General features: G+C 44.7%; 1 protein-coding gene across 1 annotated transcript in view; it reads left to right on the top strand.

Moving 5' to 3' along the window:
- Positions 1 to 13,511: 13,511 nt before the first annotated feature.
- Positions 13,512 to 18,201, top strand: part of MAML3 (mastermind like transcriptional coactivator 3) — a 440,066-nt gene continuing 435,376 nt past the window's right edge. The window contains 1 exon segment of the mRNA XM_033215310.1: positions 13,512 to 14,851. Coding sequence (XP_033071201.1) covers positions 14,384 to 14,851 — 468 coding nt within the window. The 5' untranslated portion in view covers positions 13,512 to 14,383.

Here is an 18,201-nt window from a genome sequence, read left to right as displayed (position 1 = left end):
TTGAATCTTTTCCTAAATAATTTAGGCAAATTTCAGACTACAGACATGGCCATTCTTTCCTCTCTGTAAAGTCTCCCTCCTTTCCTTTCTTCCTTTCTCTCTTTTTCTTTCTTTGTAAAAAGCAGAAAATTGGCCTGGCACGGTGGCTCACACCTGTAATCCTGCACTTTGGGAGGCCATGGCAGGTGGATCACAAGGTCAGGAGTTCAAGTCCAGCCTGGCCAAGATGGTGAAATGCCATGACTACTAAAAATACAAAAAATTAGCTGGGCATGATGTAATCCCAGCTACTCAGGAGGTTGAGGCAGAGAATTGCTTAAGCCCTAGAGGCAGAGGTTACAGTGAGCTGAGATCGTGCCACTGCACTCCTCCAGCCTAGGCGACAGAGGGAGACTCTGTCAAAAAAAAAAAAGAAAGAAAGAAAAGCAGAAAATTTTCAATTTCTCTCTTTATTACATATACGTATACAATTAAAGCAATACAGAAGAGAATAAGACAGTAAAATCCCAGAGTGGTGATGTTTAACTAGCTTTCTGAGGTTTATTAGATTCATACACACAAAGTTACATGATTTCATAAAATGAGAGTATTTTTGTAACTTGTTTTCGAACTGCTCTTAAGTTTTTATTTAAAAAATTATTTATTTATTTTTAAATTGATAAAAATTGAATGCATTTATGGTACAGGTTGTTTATGGCAACCTGATGCTTGAATATATGTATACATTACAGAATGATTCAATCAAGCTAATTAACATATGCAATGCTATTTTTTTTTGGTGAGAACACTTTTAAAATCTACTCTTGTAGCAATTTTCAAGTATCAATACATTGTTATTAACTGTAATCACTGTGTTGTCCAAGAGAACTTTTGAGTTCATTTCTTCTAACTGAAATTTTGTATCCTTTGACCAATATTCTCTATTGTCCCACCCCACCAGGCCCTGTTAATTACATTTTTCTGTCTGTTTCAGTGAGTTCGATTTTTGAGATTCCACATATCAGTGAGATCATGTGGTATTTGTCTTTCCATACCTGGCTTATTTCACTTAACATGATGTCTTCCAGGTTGATGAATGATATTCCATTGTGTATATACTATATATGATATTTTCTTCATTCGTCTGTTCATGGATACAAGTTGCTTCCATATCTTGGCTAATATGAGTAATGCTGAAGTGAACATGGAAATGCAAATATTTCTTTGACAAGCTGATTTCATTTCCTTTGCATATATACCTAGTGGTGGGATTGCTGGATCATACGGTAATTCTATTTTTATTTTTTTGAGGAACCACCACATTGTTTTCCAGAATGAGGTACTAATTTACATTCTTACCAACAGTGTATAACTTGCTTTTTAATATTAACAATATAAAATGGAGATCTTTTGATGTCAATCAATATAACAGAATATGTCTTAACAATTGCTTATTTAAATGTTTATATACAATATATTTTATTTAACCAGGCTTCCAATAATGACATTCAGTTGTTTTCACTACTTTTACTATGATAGGTAATACAATGAATCATGTGCAGCCTTATGTGTGTCTTTTAAATTGTTGCATATATTTCATTATTTGGATACAATACAATTTATTTAGCCAATCTCTAATATATTATATTATTTGGATATAATACAATTTATTTAGCTAATCCCTAACATATTTCATTATTTGGATACAATACAATTTTTTTAACCAATACCTAATATATTTCATTATTTGGATATAATACATTTATTTAACCAATCCCTAAATGATGGTTATCTCAATCACACTGTGCGTGTGCACATGCACACACCCACATACACACTAAAAGAATATAAGGAAGGGCCAGGAGTGGTGGCTCATGCCTGTAATCCGAGCACTTTGGGAGGATGAGGTGGGTAGATCACGAGGTCAGGAGTTTGAGACTACCCTGGCTAACATGGTGAAACCACATCTCTACTAAAAATACAAAAATTAGCCGGACGTAGTGGTAGCTCCTGTAATCCCAGCTACTCGGGAGGCTGAGGCAGGAAAATAGCTTGAATCCCGGAGGCAGAGGTTGCAGTGAGCTGAGATTGCGCCACTTTACTCTAGCCTAGGTGACAGAGCAAGACTCTGTCTCAAAAAAAAAAAAAAAAGAAAAAAAGAATGGAAGGAAGGAAATAAGGAAAATGTAGAAAACTGAAGAATTATTGATTTATATAATGAAACTTCTATGGCACCTGGCTTTAGGCTCAGCTGGATCCAGGGCAGAAACCATGCCAAGAGGACTATCTCTATTTATTGGTTCTGTTTTCTAGTGGGTTGGCTTTATTTTCAAGCAGACTTTGTTCATATTATATCAAAGCTGGCAACTTTAAGCTTCTGTGATCCTTAACTTCTGGATTCCTAGAGGAAGAAACTCTGCCCTCTTTTTTTTTTTTTTTTTTTTTTTGGTAATTCCAACAAAATTCCCAGAGTGAGTTTTAATTGGACCAGCCTGAGTCACTGCCTTTGAATCAATCACTGTGGTAAAGACAGACATGGCCTGGGTGAGCAGTGTGCCCCTGGGGCCAAGGAATGTTCAGCTTCCCTAGCTTTCTGCAAATTTCATGGGCTGAGAAGGTAAGTAGGATGGTCTTGAAAAAAATATAAATGTGTTCTGTTACCAGAAGATATAGGCATGCTTATTGTGAAGACAAAACCATCAATACTGAGGATGGATTAACGTAGTTTTTTTGTTGTTGTTTGTTTGTTTTTGAAAAACACTAGTTATTCTGTGGGGAAGTTTTTAGTGATTACAAATCTATAACGTCTACCTGTAAGAAGCTGTTCATGATTTGGAACCTCATTTTAGCCAACATATGTTACACTGTTTCTCCATTAAGTTGGGGAAGATTCCTGCCCCTTGCCAATCAGACTTATCTTCTTGCCTTTTTGCATCTGTTTGTCACTTATCCATGGATGGCGAACAGAGTTGGTTCAATGACCTTTCACTGTCCTAGGCAGCTATTACTTCATCCCTGGACCAGGTCTGTTCCTTAATGGTAGCTGAGGTATTATAGATTTTTATTTCTTCTATGCTGAAGATTTATTGTTTTGTTTTTTGTTTTTTTTTTTTTTTTGAGATGGAGTCTTGTTCTGTCGCCCAGGCTGGAGTACAGTGGCACCACCTCGGCTGACTACAACCTCCTCCTCCTGGGTTCAAGTGATTCTTCTGCCTCAGCCTCCCGAGTAGCTGGGACAGGCGTGTGCCACCACACCCGGCTAATTTTTTGTGTTTTTAGTAGAGACGGGCTTTCACTGTGTTAGCCAGGATGGTTTCGATCCTCGATCTCCTGACCTCGTGATCCACCCGCCTTAGCGTCCCAAAGTGCTGGGATTACAGGCGTGAACCACTGTGCCCGGCTGTTTCTTTTCTCTCTCTCTCTCTTTTTTTTTTAGTCAAAGACAGAAGTTCACTCTTTATCCAGGCTGAAGTACACTGGAACAAGATCACAGCTTGCTGAAACCTTGAACTCCTGGGCTCAAGCTATCCTCCCACCTCAGCCTCCTACGTAGCTGGGACTAGAGACGTGAGCTGCCACGCCAGGCCTGAAGATGTTCTTTAAAAGATAATTAATAGGAAAGGATGCAGAAGAAATGAAGACCATTCAGCCCAAAGCTGAGACCTTTGTTTTGAATCTCATGAAAGCTAATAATACTCTAATTCTAAAAGTGTTATGTTTCACACTAGATTATTTTCTGGCATCAAAAGCCAATGAGTAATCAGAAGCCTGATGGAACCAAAATATGTGGATGTCCTGGATAGGTTAACCATTTAGTGAACCTGACACCATTTTGGCATTAATACAATGGAGAAACTAAGGATAACGGAAGAGGCTATCTCACTGGTGGCTCTCTCTTCTCCATAGCCTTAAACTTGCATATCCCACTCAGCAAGACGAAAACCCTTTGCATGGTTCTAGGACCTCTCAAACCCTACCCCACCACTGCACCAGACAGATCATCCTAGTGTTTCTTCTGAACAGGGCCAGCCCTCTCCTGTATCATCCCGCCTTGATCCACCCTCTGCAGTTGCAGTAAATTGTTTTTTCCATCTCCTCACACGGGTAGTTGGGCCATCCTTCAACCTTTCCAGCTCAGAGGAATGACAAATTTGAGGGCCCTGACACTGCACAAGTGGATAAGTAAGCTTTGGAGCCAAAGTTAACCAATTTGGAGCCAATGTGAGCCACAGTTTGGTGACATTGAGAGGAGATGTGGAAGAAGCAATCGTATGCGTGTGATAGAGAGTGGGGGCTGGGTCAGGGAGGAAGAGAGAGTTTGCCAGCAAAAACAAGATGACTCACAGAACTATTTTCAAACTCTTTTTAGCTGTGGAACCCTTTATTCAGAGCATATCTTGCTCCAATTTGAAAAAGAAGGCAGCTGAGTTGAAGAGGAGCCAAGACCCAGCCCATTTAGTTGAAGAGGAGCCAAGACCCAGCCCATTTCCCCCTTCCCATACAACAGCCCCTGAAACCCCTCAGAGGGAATTCTTAGGGCTCAACACGGCTTAAAAACTGCTGACCTAAACTGTCTACTGGAGTAAAAGTGAAGAATGCAGTTTGTTCAGAGACAAACTGATGTTGCCTAGGCTTTGTTCCAATGTTAGAAAGGGAGGGCACAGCTAAGGAACAGACGATATAAACCATTAAACAGATAGATACCTCAGGGTGATTTTTTATCAGACAATGAAAGTGATGCTTTGTGTTCTTCAACATTGTATCTTATTTTTATGTTTAAATAACATGTATAGGATGGGAAACCTTAGTGTTAATATCGAGGGTAATTCTCACTAAGCTTAGGTTAATTTTTTGTTTTCAAATTCTGTGTTTTCTAGTTTTGTTTTAACTGTGGCAAAACCTTTTCCTAGCCTCCCTTAAACTCTGCTCAATCAAGAGCTGACTATACTTCCCTCTTGTTAGCCTATTGTATTTTATACATTTCCTTCTCACTACTGGATTGTGAAGCTTCCTTAGGGAGGAAAATGTTTCTTTTCATGTATGTATCCCTTGCACCTACACAGGACTTGTCAATAGTTAATAAATATTTGCTAAATAAATGGCACTAGCAGAGAAAGAATGGCTACGAGGCACCTACAACAACAACCACCCCACAAATGGGAATTCAGACAGTGTGGTGGTAGGTAAGAAAGAGGCTTTGGACCTGATTTGAATACAAGCTATGTAAACTCTTTAAGCCTTTGTTTTCTCATCAATAAAATGGGAGTAATAACGTGGTGGAGTTACATCTTTCTCAAGCCTATAGTTGTAATTACCTTAAAATCCCTATGCCTCAGCTTGAACTGCTATAACAAAAATACCATAGACTCTTAGCTGGGTGTGGTGGTGCGCACCTGTGGTCCAAGCTACTCAGGAGGTTGAGGTGGGAGGATTGCTTGTGCCCAGGAGGTCACAGCTGCGATGAGCTCTGATTGTGCAACTGCACTCCAGCCTGGGCAACAAAGTGAGGCCCTGTATCAAAACCAACCAACCAAACACCACAGACTAGATGGCTTAAACAACAGAAATTTGTCCCATACAGTTCTGAAAGCTGGGAAGTCTAGTATCAAGGTGTTAGGCTGATTTGGTTCCTGGTGAGGGTTCTTTCTGGTTTGCAAGTGGACAGCTTCTTGCTGTGTCCTCACATGGCAGAAGGTGGGGGGTGGAGGGGGGTGGAAGCCACCTTTTTCCTGTCTTTTGTTATAAAGGCACTAATCTCATTATGAGGGCTCCACCCTCATGACCAAATCACCTCTCCCAAGTCCCACATCTAAATACTATCATGCTAGGGATTAGGGTTTCAGTGTATAAATTTTGGCAGGGGACACAAACTTAGTCCATAGTACTTTCTATCAACCATGAGGTAAGTAAATCTAGTATGCAGAGTTTGGCACATTCCTCTATAGACTCTTAGCAACCCCAAAATATATAGCCCTCATCCCACCATTTATTTATTTATTTATTTATTTATCTATTTATTTATTTACTTGAGACAGGGTCTCACTCTTGTCACCCAGGCTGGAGTGAAGTGGCATGATCACAGCTCACTGCAGCCTCAACCTCCCTGGCTCAAGCAATCCTCCCATCTCGGCCCACACATAGCTGGGACCACAGGCCCGCCACCACGCCTGGCTAATTTTAAAATATTTCTAGAGATGGGGTCTCACAATATTGCCCCGTCTGGTCTCAAACTTGTGGGCTCAAGTGATCCTCCCACCTTGGCCTCCCAAAGTGCTGGAATTATAGCCACCTCTTCCAGCCTCTTCATTGTTTATCTGAGTATGGATGAAGTAGATGGATCCATTGAATTAAAAATAAATGTATGTTTATTGCAGCACTATTTACAACAGCAAAGACTTGGAACCAACCCAAATGCCCATCAATGATAGACTGGATAAAGAAAATGTGGCACATATACACCATGGAATACTATGCAGCCATAAAAAAGAATGAGTTCATGTCCTTTGCAGGGACATGGATGAAGCTGGAAACCATCATTCGCAGCAAACTAACACAGGAACAGAAAACCAAACACCATACATTCTCACTCATAAGTGGGAGTTGAACAATGAGAACACATGGACACAAGGAGGGGAACATCACACACCGTGGCCTGTCGGCGGGTGGGAGGCAAGGGGAGGGAGAACATTAGGACAAATACCTAATACATGCGGGGCTTAAAACCTAGATGATGGGTTGATAGGTGCAGCAAACCACCATGGCATATGTATAACAAACCTGCATGTTCTGCACATGTATCCCAGAACTTAAAGTAAAAGAAAAAAAAAAAGAGAGAGAGAGAAAACACACACACACAGTAAAATAAAATAGTTTTAAGGCTTTATATATACATATACTTTTTTCTTTTTCTTTTTTATTTAACAACCAGAAGGCACAGTTTAATTTATGTGTGTTAAAAGCATATTTGGGCCAACTCTCGCTTCCATACATCCTAGGGTTGTTGGGAGTATTACATTGGTTAATATATGGAAAGTATGTTGGCCAGTAGCCGACATCTGACTGTGATGTGCAACAAATGTGAGCCCCTTCCCCACCTGACAGACAGCAGAGTGCAGCTAGGACGAGGGGACCTAAGAGGCTGGCTCTACTCTGCCTCTCTTCCACCTCTGCACCTCTCCAAGTCCTCTGCACCTCTCCAAGTCAATTTATAGAATACCCCAAACCCAGAGACACAGTATTTTGAAATATAAATCATATCATACCATGATTTTCTTATATCACATCCAAACAGTTTCTACAGGATGGCAGTGCAGTGCTGCTCTCCTTGGGGGCTGTTGCCTGGCACTGGCCACACACAGGTCCCTTTCTGATTCTGTAACTTTGGTAAATTGTGTACTACTATTCCCTCTTTCATTTACTTGTCCCCCACACACAGTTACAGAGCTCTGTCATGGACAGCCCTGTGTTAGGTTTCAAGACCAATAAAACACAAGTGAGACACAGACAGGTAAATAAACACTTACAATAGAGTGTGATAATGTAAGTGCCAAGACAGAAAAATGCCCACAATTCTCAGAGCACTGAGAGGGTGGCTAGCTCAGAATGGGGGCTGAGGGAAGCATGGCCAGAGACAGCTTTCTACAAAAATGACTCCTCAGCTATAACCCCTCTGCAGCAACAAACTTCTGTTAAAATGAGATCTGGGTAAAACACAGTAATTTTATTTTATTTTATTTTTTTGAGACAGAGTCTCATTCTGTCACCCAGGTTGGAGTGCAGTGGCGCCATCTCAGCTCACTGCAACCTCCACCTCCCAGGCCCAAGTGATTCTCCTGCCTCAGCCTCCCGAGTAGCTGGGATTACAGGCGTGCATCACCATGACTGGCTAATTTTTATATTTTTAGTAGAGACGGGATTGCACCATGTTGGTCAGGCTGGTCTGGAACTCCTGACCTCAAGTGATCCGCCTGCCTCAGCCTCCCAAGGTGCTGAGATTACAGGCGTGAGCCATCGCCCCCAGACCAAACACAGTACTTTTAGTTTTGCAAAAAGGTAGAATCTTAAAATGAGAAGGAACCTTAGGAACTTGGTTACATGTTTCTTCCACAGCTGGGTTCCAATTTGGTCTCTGCCATTTTTAAGCTGTGTGGTTTGGGGAAAGTTTCTTACATTTTCTGTGCCTCAGTTTCTATATCAGTAAAATAGAGGTTAACAGTAGAACCTGGAATAGAGCAAGTTTTCAATGACTGTTGGCCATCAGAATTAATTATTTCTAAGGTTAACAGTTTAGCTGGTTATGGGCCTTCAATAAATTTAAAAATTCATAAACATTTTCTTTCAGAAGTCTTCAACATTGTATATGAAAGCCAGACATTGTTCAAGTCAGATGCCTTATTATATTAAATTATTTAACCTTGAGAGTAGAAATATATATGAAACAGAATGAAAGACTTTTAAAAAACTTCTCTGCCATGGACTTTAGATAACCTTTCCCCTAATAACCATGAAACCATTATATACATACTAAAATACATGAATAAGAAAATAAACCCTATTAATTCACACTCCTCTCAAAATTTATGAAATGGTCTAGGACTTAGTAAACCCCTTCTTAATAAAAAATGAGAATTAACAACGTACACAGAATCTTGCGAGAGGTATTTAAATACTTAAGGAAGCAACCTTTTGAAATACCCCTAGTTCATGAGGCATGTCACCTCTATACAATTGGTTCACTAGGTAAAAGGAGATCATTAAAATAGCTCCAAGAGGCCAGTTTTGTTAGGCTAGACAGAGTGCATGCTTCAAATGTAATGAAAATCTATAGCTTTAAAAATATTACATAATCAAGATTTTCAGTTAAATAAGGCCGACCTTTTCTCCTAATAAGGAGGTTTTATTACATAGGGATAGATATTAATATAACATACTCAAAGCGCTAATGCTGAAAAAGGCTAGTCAAATTCACCCTTTTGGGATTTTGCCTTTGTGTTGCTACTTCCTCAATATTTAAAGGTCAGAATTCACACACCCAACTGAGGTTAGGAAGGCCCGGGAGATATGGACTAGTGATTCTGATAGAGCAGATGGCAAGGGCCGTGTGGTCGTTGACTCAGGCTACGTGCCCAGGCAATGGTTGTAAATTTAAGTGGATTTAGAACTGCCTTCAGTGTTCACTCTCTTCTATACCACAGAGCTTTCTAGAGTGTGTTCTCTTCTGTGGGACATAACAGGATTTTGGCAATGTTAGATTAAACAAAGTTAAACATGCTTTGCTTCAAGATTTCTTGTGACCTTCAATGTGGTAATAACTCTTTGGAGAGATGCAGTTCAGAACATCTAAACTTACTTAGCTCAGAAGCCTTTCTGGTAAAGCATCTTATGGAACAAAGTTTTTCAGACACACTTCTGAAAACGCTGTAATAATACATCCATTACATTGCCAAAGTAAACAGTGTAAATCAGCTTAAATCCTTTTAATGGCAGCCACTGTCCCAAGGATATAGTCTAAACTGGATGGCCTTGAACAATCCAGGTCCTGCTTGTCTCCCCAGCCTCCATTTCATTTCTCATCACACCCTTTCACACTCACAATCCTATGAGAAGGAACTACTGGTGGATTTTTTTTGGAGATGGATTCTTAACTCCTCCAAGCATGCACTCTTTTGCTTGTTCCTACATACGCTCTGTATTAGATCCATTATGGCACATACTGCCCTGATTCTAGCTGGCCGTCATTGAGGTTGGGACTGTGTTCTATACACTGTTATTATGCTGTTCACTTGGTGCCTACCACAGTGTGTGGCACACAGAAGGCCATAAATATATTCATGGAATTATTGAAATGATACCTACTGCTAGACAGCCGAGGGCACAGTAATTTAGGCTGTTGGTAATTTAGGAGTGCCTGGGCCCCACTTTGGAAAGATATAAAGGTTTGGTTTCTCCTATGTGGGCAGCAGAGGGTTCCTATTCTTCCTTAGCCACAAGATACTCTTTGATGAAAGCAGATCTATTGATCCATAGTGAGAGGGAAGCAGAGATGGCACATAGACTGGAATTTCCACACAAAGGTCTCTTTCTTGTCACTGGGACACTAGGCTCTATCAGGTGAATATAGGAAGATGACACAGACTTGGCGTAAAGGAAATGGAACCTGGTTGAACTCCTCAGAACTGCCAACTTTGGCTCAGAGCCAGGACCGCAGGATAACCTGGTGTAGGTTGTAGGTGTAGGTACTTATTCATCAAGCCCTTCTTTCCTTGGCATCCAGAGAGATATCATCACAGTTGGGGATGCAGTCATAGTAATTTCTTTCTCATCACTGCTATGGCATCCCAATTTTTTTTTTTTTTTTTTTTGTCATTCAAGAACAATAGCATTGATGCTGTGTCCACCACTTTCATCCTGAAGTTTTGCCTTGTAGCAGGCTCACAGAAAAGACAAAGATGGTCATGCTATCAGTGTTCCACAGTGAGAAGGGACTAAAATTGTTTCTCCAGAACTTGGATTTCTGTATGACTTTCAAAGGGTTCTTTAGGATGGTGACCAACAAAGCTGGCAACCTTGCAGGACCATATCATGAGATCCAGAAATAGCCAGCATAAAGGTCTCTGTTGCTTCTAAGGTCACTGGAGTAGATTAACATCTCTAATTCAAGGTGACTGGCATATGTTGCTCAAGATGCAAGCCTTGTTTGCTTCTTGCTTCTTGCTTCTAATCTTCCTGCACAATGAGAATGGGGTTTCTGATCTCTGGTATGTCCAGTAGGGTCCTGCACAGGTTGGTTTCTCAAAGATTCTGCCCCTCTGGCCATCACACAGCTTCCCAGTTCTTTCTTTCCCCACATCTGTGGCTTGGAGCTTGTGGCTGCCACTCCCATCTTGGAGAGATAAAAGACGGGTGCCCGTGTGTGCGCTTTGCTTCTGTGTACATATGTAACAGTTTTTCTTTTGGTTATAGCCCATTCATGCACTAAAATCAGGCAGCAAAGTATACTATGGTTGTGCAAGAAGGGTTCCATTTGTCATTGGGGAACTCTGGTAAAACCACAAGTGTGCTGTCCCGCCTGCTGGTTCCCCAAAGGGAAGGATGCAAATTCTTGTGTCTTTTTGGTTTCCCTTCATGGTAGGAGAGGTAAACAGCTTGATGGGAATACATGGTGCTGCTATTGTTGTCATTTTTTCCCCAGAATGAGAAACTCTCAATGAATAATTAAATTCTGAGTCACAGGAAAAAGCTAAAATGAGAACCCAACTCTCAAGTACTAAAGACCCAGTGCTTAAGACCCTCAAATTTGTTGCCTCTGTACATAAAGCTGCAGTCTTGTATGGGTGATGGAGGCAAGTGGAGTAGAAGGGATAACAATTAAACTACAGTGTGGCTGGGCGTGGTGGCTCACTCCTGTAATCCCAGCACTTTGGGAGACCAAGGCAGGTGGATCCTCTGAGGTCAGGAGTTCGAGACCAGCCTGGCCAACATGGTGAAACCCCGTCTCTATGAAAACTACAAAAATTAGCTAGGTGTGGTGGTGTGCATCTGTAATCCCAGCTACTCAGGAGGCTGAGCCAGGAGAATCACTGGAACCCAGGAGGTAGATGCTGCAGTGAGCCAAGATGGTGCCACTGCACTTCAGCCTAGGCAACAGAGCAGCAAGACACCGTCTAAAAAAAAAAAAAAAAGAATTAAACTACAGTGAAGAGGGAGCAAAGCGAATGCAGAGTCATAGCTTCCCCTCTGTGGCGAAGCCATGTGTTTCCTGAGTTATAGAGATATTATTTAGTGAATATGTGAAAAAGATAAAGGCCACTTTGCTACCTCTTTTTTAAATTTCTTATAATTCTCTACATATTTTCAGAATCTGAATGGGCTCATTTGGTACAGACCTAGTCCAGTTAAATTTTCTGAGACTTGAAGAGGGGCAGTTTGATACAGAAATTTGTATATTAACTAAATAGCCTTCAGAAAAAGTATGACAACTTCAATGAAATATACACTCTCTTAAGTTGGTTTTACTACTTGGAGGTAGCCTCACACCATATTAAATATTTCACTGCCCATTTTACCATATATCCAGTGAATATTAAAAATATTGTTCACTATATAGACCTGATTAATTGAAGAAAAATATAGCCTCTTATCGTTGACATTATGAGGTTAGAAATAGCATCTATGCTAATCTGCAATGCCAAGAAATGAAGGTGGTTTAAATCAGATCTCATGACTAATGCATAAGATCCAAAGTTCTTTTATTCCTGGCTATTTTAGAAAACTGGGGTGTATTTTTACCCTAAAAAGTAATTCTTAAGATTTATTGAAATAATACAAAATGACTTATAACATCTCACAATCAAGATTTATAGTTTACTGATTATTACAGAAATGATAATTTCCCCATCTTAATTTTAAAAAATATGTATATGCAATGGTTTAAGTCCATATTCAAGAATATTTGATCCTTAGTTGTTGTTATTTTTGTTTTTAGATAATATCAGGAAAGATAATGTGCTTTAATAAAATGGAAAGTTTAAATTGATTTCTGCATTTGCTGGTCCATTTTAATTGTACTTATTGTGAATTCATTGAAATGGAAAGAAATATATCCAGCAATAAAGTAGGCCTGTTATTTTTGCTTGTTTTTGTTTTGGTCATGACAAACTGTGAAATGCTGTTTTTTTCTATAGTTCTAGTCCATGAAATCTGCAATCTTTCCACTTGATTTACGAAGGACCCTTAATTACTGCTGTCATTAGCACCTAGTGTTCAAAACAGTCTGTTTAAATGTACTGTTAGTCTCACCTCCAAGTCCCTGCTTGCTTTATTTTTTTCCAAGGGTAAGTAAAACAATAATTGACTTAGTAACAACAATCATTATGTACAGTGAATTAAATAATATTAAACATTTTTAAAGCCTATTTCCATTTATTTAGAATTTGGTATTTGTGTGTTCAGACTGGCCTAGACTTAGAACAAGTGTCCATAAGTAGCGCTGTTACTAGCGCAGACTTACTACTTGGGTTTTAAAAACAAGTCACTCATTTGCCTTTTTCTTTCCATATGGATAGGGATGACAGACAACTGCTGTAAAGCTTCAATGTTTCTGCCTGGTCATGCACATTTCTGCAATATAATGCATAAATGTATAACAACAACTTGGGATCGCTTGATCACCTCCCTTGGAATAAGGAAACCCAACCAGGCGCGTCCCCGCGCAACCGCGCGCGCGTACACAGACACACACACTCACACACGCTCTCACGCACACACACAGGTCAAAAGTTGATTTATTTCTGAGATCCCCTAGAATCTTTCTTCTCCCCGTTGCTAGCGGCTCTGGGCTTCTCGGCAGGGCGGTAGTGTGGTTGGGGGCGTGGGAGGGGCGCGGGGCGCCGAGGCGACGGAGGCGGGAGCCGGGTGCTGGTGCGTGCCGCGCCCGCTCCTGCCGGGTGAGAGTCCGGGCCGGGTTTTGCGCAGTGTCCGCGGGCTTGTCTCACGGCCTCCAGCCGCCGCCGCTGCCGTGTTTACTGAGCTCGCGCGTCCTGATATCACTCCGCTGGCATGGAGGAGGAGGAGGAGGTGGAGGAGCGAGAGGAGGAGGAGGAGGCGGCGGCGGCGGCGGCGGCGAGCAGTTGATCATTGTGATGGTGGCAGGAGCAGCGGCGGCAGCGGCAGCCCAGCCGAGCGTTAGGTGCTGCTCTCCGCGCGGCGTTTTGCAAAGGACTTCACCGATCTACTTTTGCAGTCGCCTCGGACTGTCCATGTGTTTACTTCCCCCAGCCCGAGGATTCGATATCTAGGTTCCTGTGAAATGCAACTGAACAGCCAAAGTACTTTGAGAACACGGGGCGGCATAAACACCAAAACTTTTTTGTGGAAGGAAAATGCAATAAGCAAGCTTGCCGTTTTCCGATGCGGTGTGGAGTGAGTGTGTGTCGCGCGTGTCCGCACTGGAGGCATATGCTTGTGTGTGTACATGGGGTGTGTTTTTCGGTACGTAGGGAGAAAATGCTTGCCAACCACCGGAAATCTCCTGGAATTTATTAGAAAATAATGGATTATAAAAAGAAGGCAGGCGAGGAGCGGATCTCCCCTTGAGTTGCAACCCGATTTGCTGCTGGCTCAGTTTGTTGTGATTCTTTTTGTTGATAGGTGTCTGATGGTATTCCGATAACGTTCCCCCCTTTTCTTCCCCTCGAGCTTTTACAGTTTAAAAAAAGGAAACAAAAAACCACCCCAAAATCTCCCCCCCCCTTTTTTTCGCCCCGTCGGGATCGCCGTTTCCATCCATGTGCTTGCGTCTCCCCCGCGTTCCACTTAAACTATTTTAATCCTTGGACCCAAGGAGGAGGCTGATAGGGGGGTGGATAAAAAAAGTTCTTCCAAAATAGTGTGCCCGGGGAGCAGGATGGGGGATTTCGCAGCCCCCGCTGCTGCCGCGAATGGCAGTAGTATTTGCATCAACAGTAGCCTGAACAGCAGCCTCGGCGGGGCCGGGATCGGTGTGAATAATACTCCCAATAGTACTCCCGCTGCTCCGAGTAGCAATCACCCGGCTGCCGGTGGCTGCGGCGGCTCCGGGGGCCCCGGCGGCGGCTCGGCGGCCGTTCCCAAGCACAGCACCGTGGTGGAGCGGCTCCGCCAGCGCATCGAGGGCTGCCGGCGGCACCACGTCAACTGCGAGAACAGGTACCAGCAGGCTCAGGTGGAGCAGCTGGAGCTGGAGCGCCGGGACACCGTGAGCCTCTACCAGCGGACCCTGGAGCAGAGGGCCAAGAAATCGAGCGCCGGCACCGGCAAACAGCAGCACCCGAGCAAACCCCAGCAAGATGCGGAGGCTGCCTCGGCGGAGCAGAGGAACCACACGCTGATCATGGTGAGGGCGCACGGGCAGCGGGCTTGCGGCGCGCGTTGGGGGTTGTGGTGGTGGTGGTAGTGGGGGGCGCGTGGAGCTTCTTACATAGGGGTACAAAGGTCTGATTTGCACGGTGGGTGAGGTGGGCTGAAGCCGAAGGGTTAACGTCAACTTTTCTTAGGGAAAAAGCTGCCGTCGCCGCTACCTGTTAATCTGTCAAGGTTGTCAGATTTGGGGAGGAGGGGGCGAGAGGGGAGAAGCCAGTCACGACTGCGAGGGGCGGAGGGAGCCTAGAAGAGCCTCGAAGTGAGGTGCTGGAAAAGTTTCCCCCCTTCCCTTTCTTAGATACCGATTTGAAAGAGTGAACCCCTGAGTTGAAACCTTGCTCCTCCTCTTCGCCGCTTCCCACCCCACCTCTAGCCGCGCCGCCTCTCCTCCCCAGACCCGTCCCCCTACGCCCACCCCTCTGCACATCCGCTGGGTGCGTGGAGATATTGATGCTGTCGCAGATTCTGGGCGGGCACCAGGCCCTCAACCCCTAGGGGGAAGCGGGGAAGGAGAGCCTCTCGCCTCCTCTCCCCAGCTCACCCACTTTGGGCTGAGAAAGTCTGAGAGTTTTGTGAATGAACTTTGAAGTGGGTGAGAAACGAGCGAGGGTGGTTGCGCGCGGGGGTGCTCGAGGGAGCGCGCGCGGATGCGGGGCGCGGGTGCGCTCCGCTGGTTGCTCGAGACTTGGGGCCAGCCCGGCAGGTGGAGCGGCTGGGAGGGTTAAGAGGGGAGCGGCCTGGAGGGGGCGGGAGGGGAAAGCAACACCCAAGGTTTGCGCCAAGAGGCTTCGCTTGGGATTCTTTCCTTTTTTCCTTTTAAACTTGCTTGCACGGAGTCCTCCGCTTGGCTCCCCCCGCCCCACTGCCCGCCAACTTTGGGGGCCTGCCTAATAAGCCCAGAGCTGTGGAAGGTAGCAGGGACGTAAAAGAGGCTTAAATGGCTGGGTGGGCGGGTTCGAGGTAGGATGAGCAGCCAATGGCTTAACTTCTCCAGGAGGAAGGGGCAGTTCCCACCCCCAAGCCGGAGGCTAGAATCCTTTCTCTTATCTGCCTTCTCCGGTTCTTTTGCTTTCCTTTCTGGGTGAGGGGAGGCCGGAAGCTTGGGAAAGGTGTCTGCGCCCCCTCCCCCACCGCGCCGCCCGGGTGCTGGGTGGGCCGGGCGACGGGAATCCTGGAGCGTGCCGGGGCCGCGCACCTTAGCCCGTTTCCCGTGCAGACCGCCCCGCGATCGGCGGCGCGGAGCCCGGCAGGGGCGGCCCTCCCGTGGTGCGGTTTAGAAATCGCACACGTTCCCGGTCTGTGAGTCCCCGGCGCTGGGGGTGGTGCCAGTGCTGCCGCGGGCTTTCGCCGGGCGCTCGGGCCGGTGCTCGGTGACAAAGAGTCGGCTTGGGGGAGGGGAGGCGACGCTGCAGCGCTCGCTCCCCACCTCCCCCCACCCCGCACGTGAAGAGGAACAATTTGTTTATCTTGGGCCTCAAGAATCCTTCTCTCCTCCCAGTTCTCCGAGGGCGCCCAACCCCTCCTCCCTCCCCTCCCAGGTCGGCGCGATCCTGCCCAGTCCCGCCGGCAGCACCTTCCCTCCTCCTCTTCCTCCCCCCCCTCCCCTTCCTCCTCCTCCAGCCCCTCTTGCCCGCCTTATCCCTCCCTTTTGGAACGTGGCCGTGGGGGAGGGAGCGGGAGGCGCTTTGTCCGCCTCGCGGCCCAGCTCAGCCCCCGGGGCCGCCGGGCTGGGAGGGTTGCTGCGCCCCGTGGCCCTGCCCCCTCCATCGCCGCTGTCCCCGCCCCGCCGCGCCCCCCATGCCCCCGCTCCCCTCCTCTCCCTTCCCCCTGCGGCTGAGGCTGCCCCGAGCGCGAAGAAGGGGCCGTCTTGGTTGGTTTTGAGGAAGAACGACAGTCCGGGAGTCGGGGGGAGGTTCTCGCTTTACAAACAGGAAGCCGAAAACCACTGACACACTGTAGCTTTTCTGATTGTAGCCGGAGGCGGGGCCGGTCCTGCATCTCGACTGTAGCTCCAGTCCCTTCTCCAACCTAGTTCTCTCCTAGTCCCAGTCCCCCTCGCGCCCGTCCACGGAGAAGAAGATTCATTTTGTGAACCTGAGTCTGAGAATTTAAGAGGAACTGAAGGTTTCATTCCTGCCCACCCCACGTCCTCTTTTCGTGTGTTTGTACACCCCACGCGCATAGGTTGCGGAGAAGTTGGCTCCTTTCGGGAGGCTCCAAAATTCCCGTGCCACAGAATCTCTCACAACCTTTGGGGATCAAGGACTGCTGTGACGTTTACCTCGCCAGCTGGGCGACCCTGGAACAAAAGCCAGTGCCGTTTCCAGTGCCGGGTCTCTGGACACGGCAAGATGAGTAGCGTTTGCGACCAGAAAGTTTTGGTGTTTGGGTTCTGTTCTCTGGTTTCCGCCCTGGGAGATGGGTGGAGGGAGGGCTCGGGTGCGCGCGCCTGGGTTGTGATACACTCGCAGGTGGAAGCAAGCCCAGCCTCCTGACCTTACTGGGAAGAAGACAGCAAACCCAAGCCACAGCTTGCTTTTGAAAATAAAAAGATAATGCTTGCTTCAATAGAGACATCAGCTGTAGATTTCATAGTGAATCCCAGTTTAGCAAATTAGCAACAGATAGACTGGAAAGATGACTGCCTGAAAACAAAATTTTCTATCAGTTTTAGGACAATGATTTAGCCTGTTGATTAGACTTATGCATTAATAAATGCCAGAGCTATGTACAGAATAGGAATGTATTTTAGCTTCAGCTGTTACACGTGCATCTCTCACTGGTATGTGTGATGAGTGTAATGAATGTAATGTAAGCCTTAACTCTTAAGCAGAGTTGCAAGTAAATTCTGTGTACCAAAAAAAAGAAAAAAAAAAAACCCCACATACTCCACAAGTTATATTTCCTTTTAAAATAATTAGTTTAAAAAGTGACCTTGGCCTCTGAAATGAGAGTATTTTAGCAGTATGTATATGAGGTAAAATCTCAAAAATAGAGATTGTAAAGAAAACGTTGCTCTTCATTTTCTTGAATTGACTGCTTTATTATAGTTGTACTCCAGTGAGGCACAGAACAATTAAATGTAGTTCTCAGATTGGGCGCTCTATTTGGAAAACCCTCAAAAAAAACAATGATCACCCACAACCAAATAATAATAAAGTGATATAAAAATAAAGATGAATAGGATTCTTGACTAAAGTTTTATTGCTATTGTTTACCTTCTAAGGACCAGCATATCCAAAGTACTAAATAGAGATTAATTATCTTTCTGCCTTGCTTGGTTAAGTTAAGAAGGCAGTCTAATGAGGGCTTTGCCTCTTTTGA

The sequence above is a fragment of the Trachypithecus francoisi genome, unplaced genomic scaffold (assembly GCF_009764315.1).
Source record: "Trachypithecus francoisi isolate TF-2019V2 unplaced genomic scaffold, Tfra_2.0 Lachesis_group1, whole genome shotgun sequence".
In the NCBI taxonomy this organism is placed as follows: domain Eukaryota; kingdom Metazoa; phylum Chordata; class Mammalia; order Primates; family Cercopithecidae; genus Trachypithecus; species Trachypithecus francoisi.
Note: the sequence above shows the minus strand (reverse complement) of the source record. Positions and strands in the feature narration are given on the sequence as shown.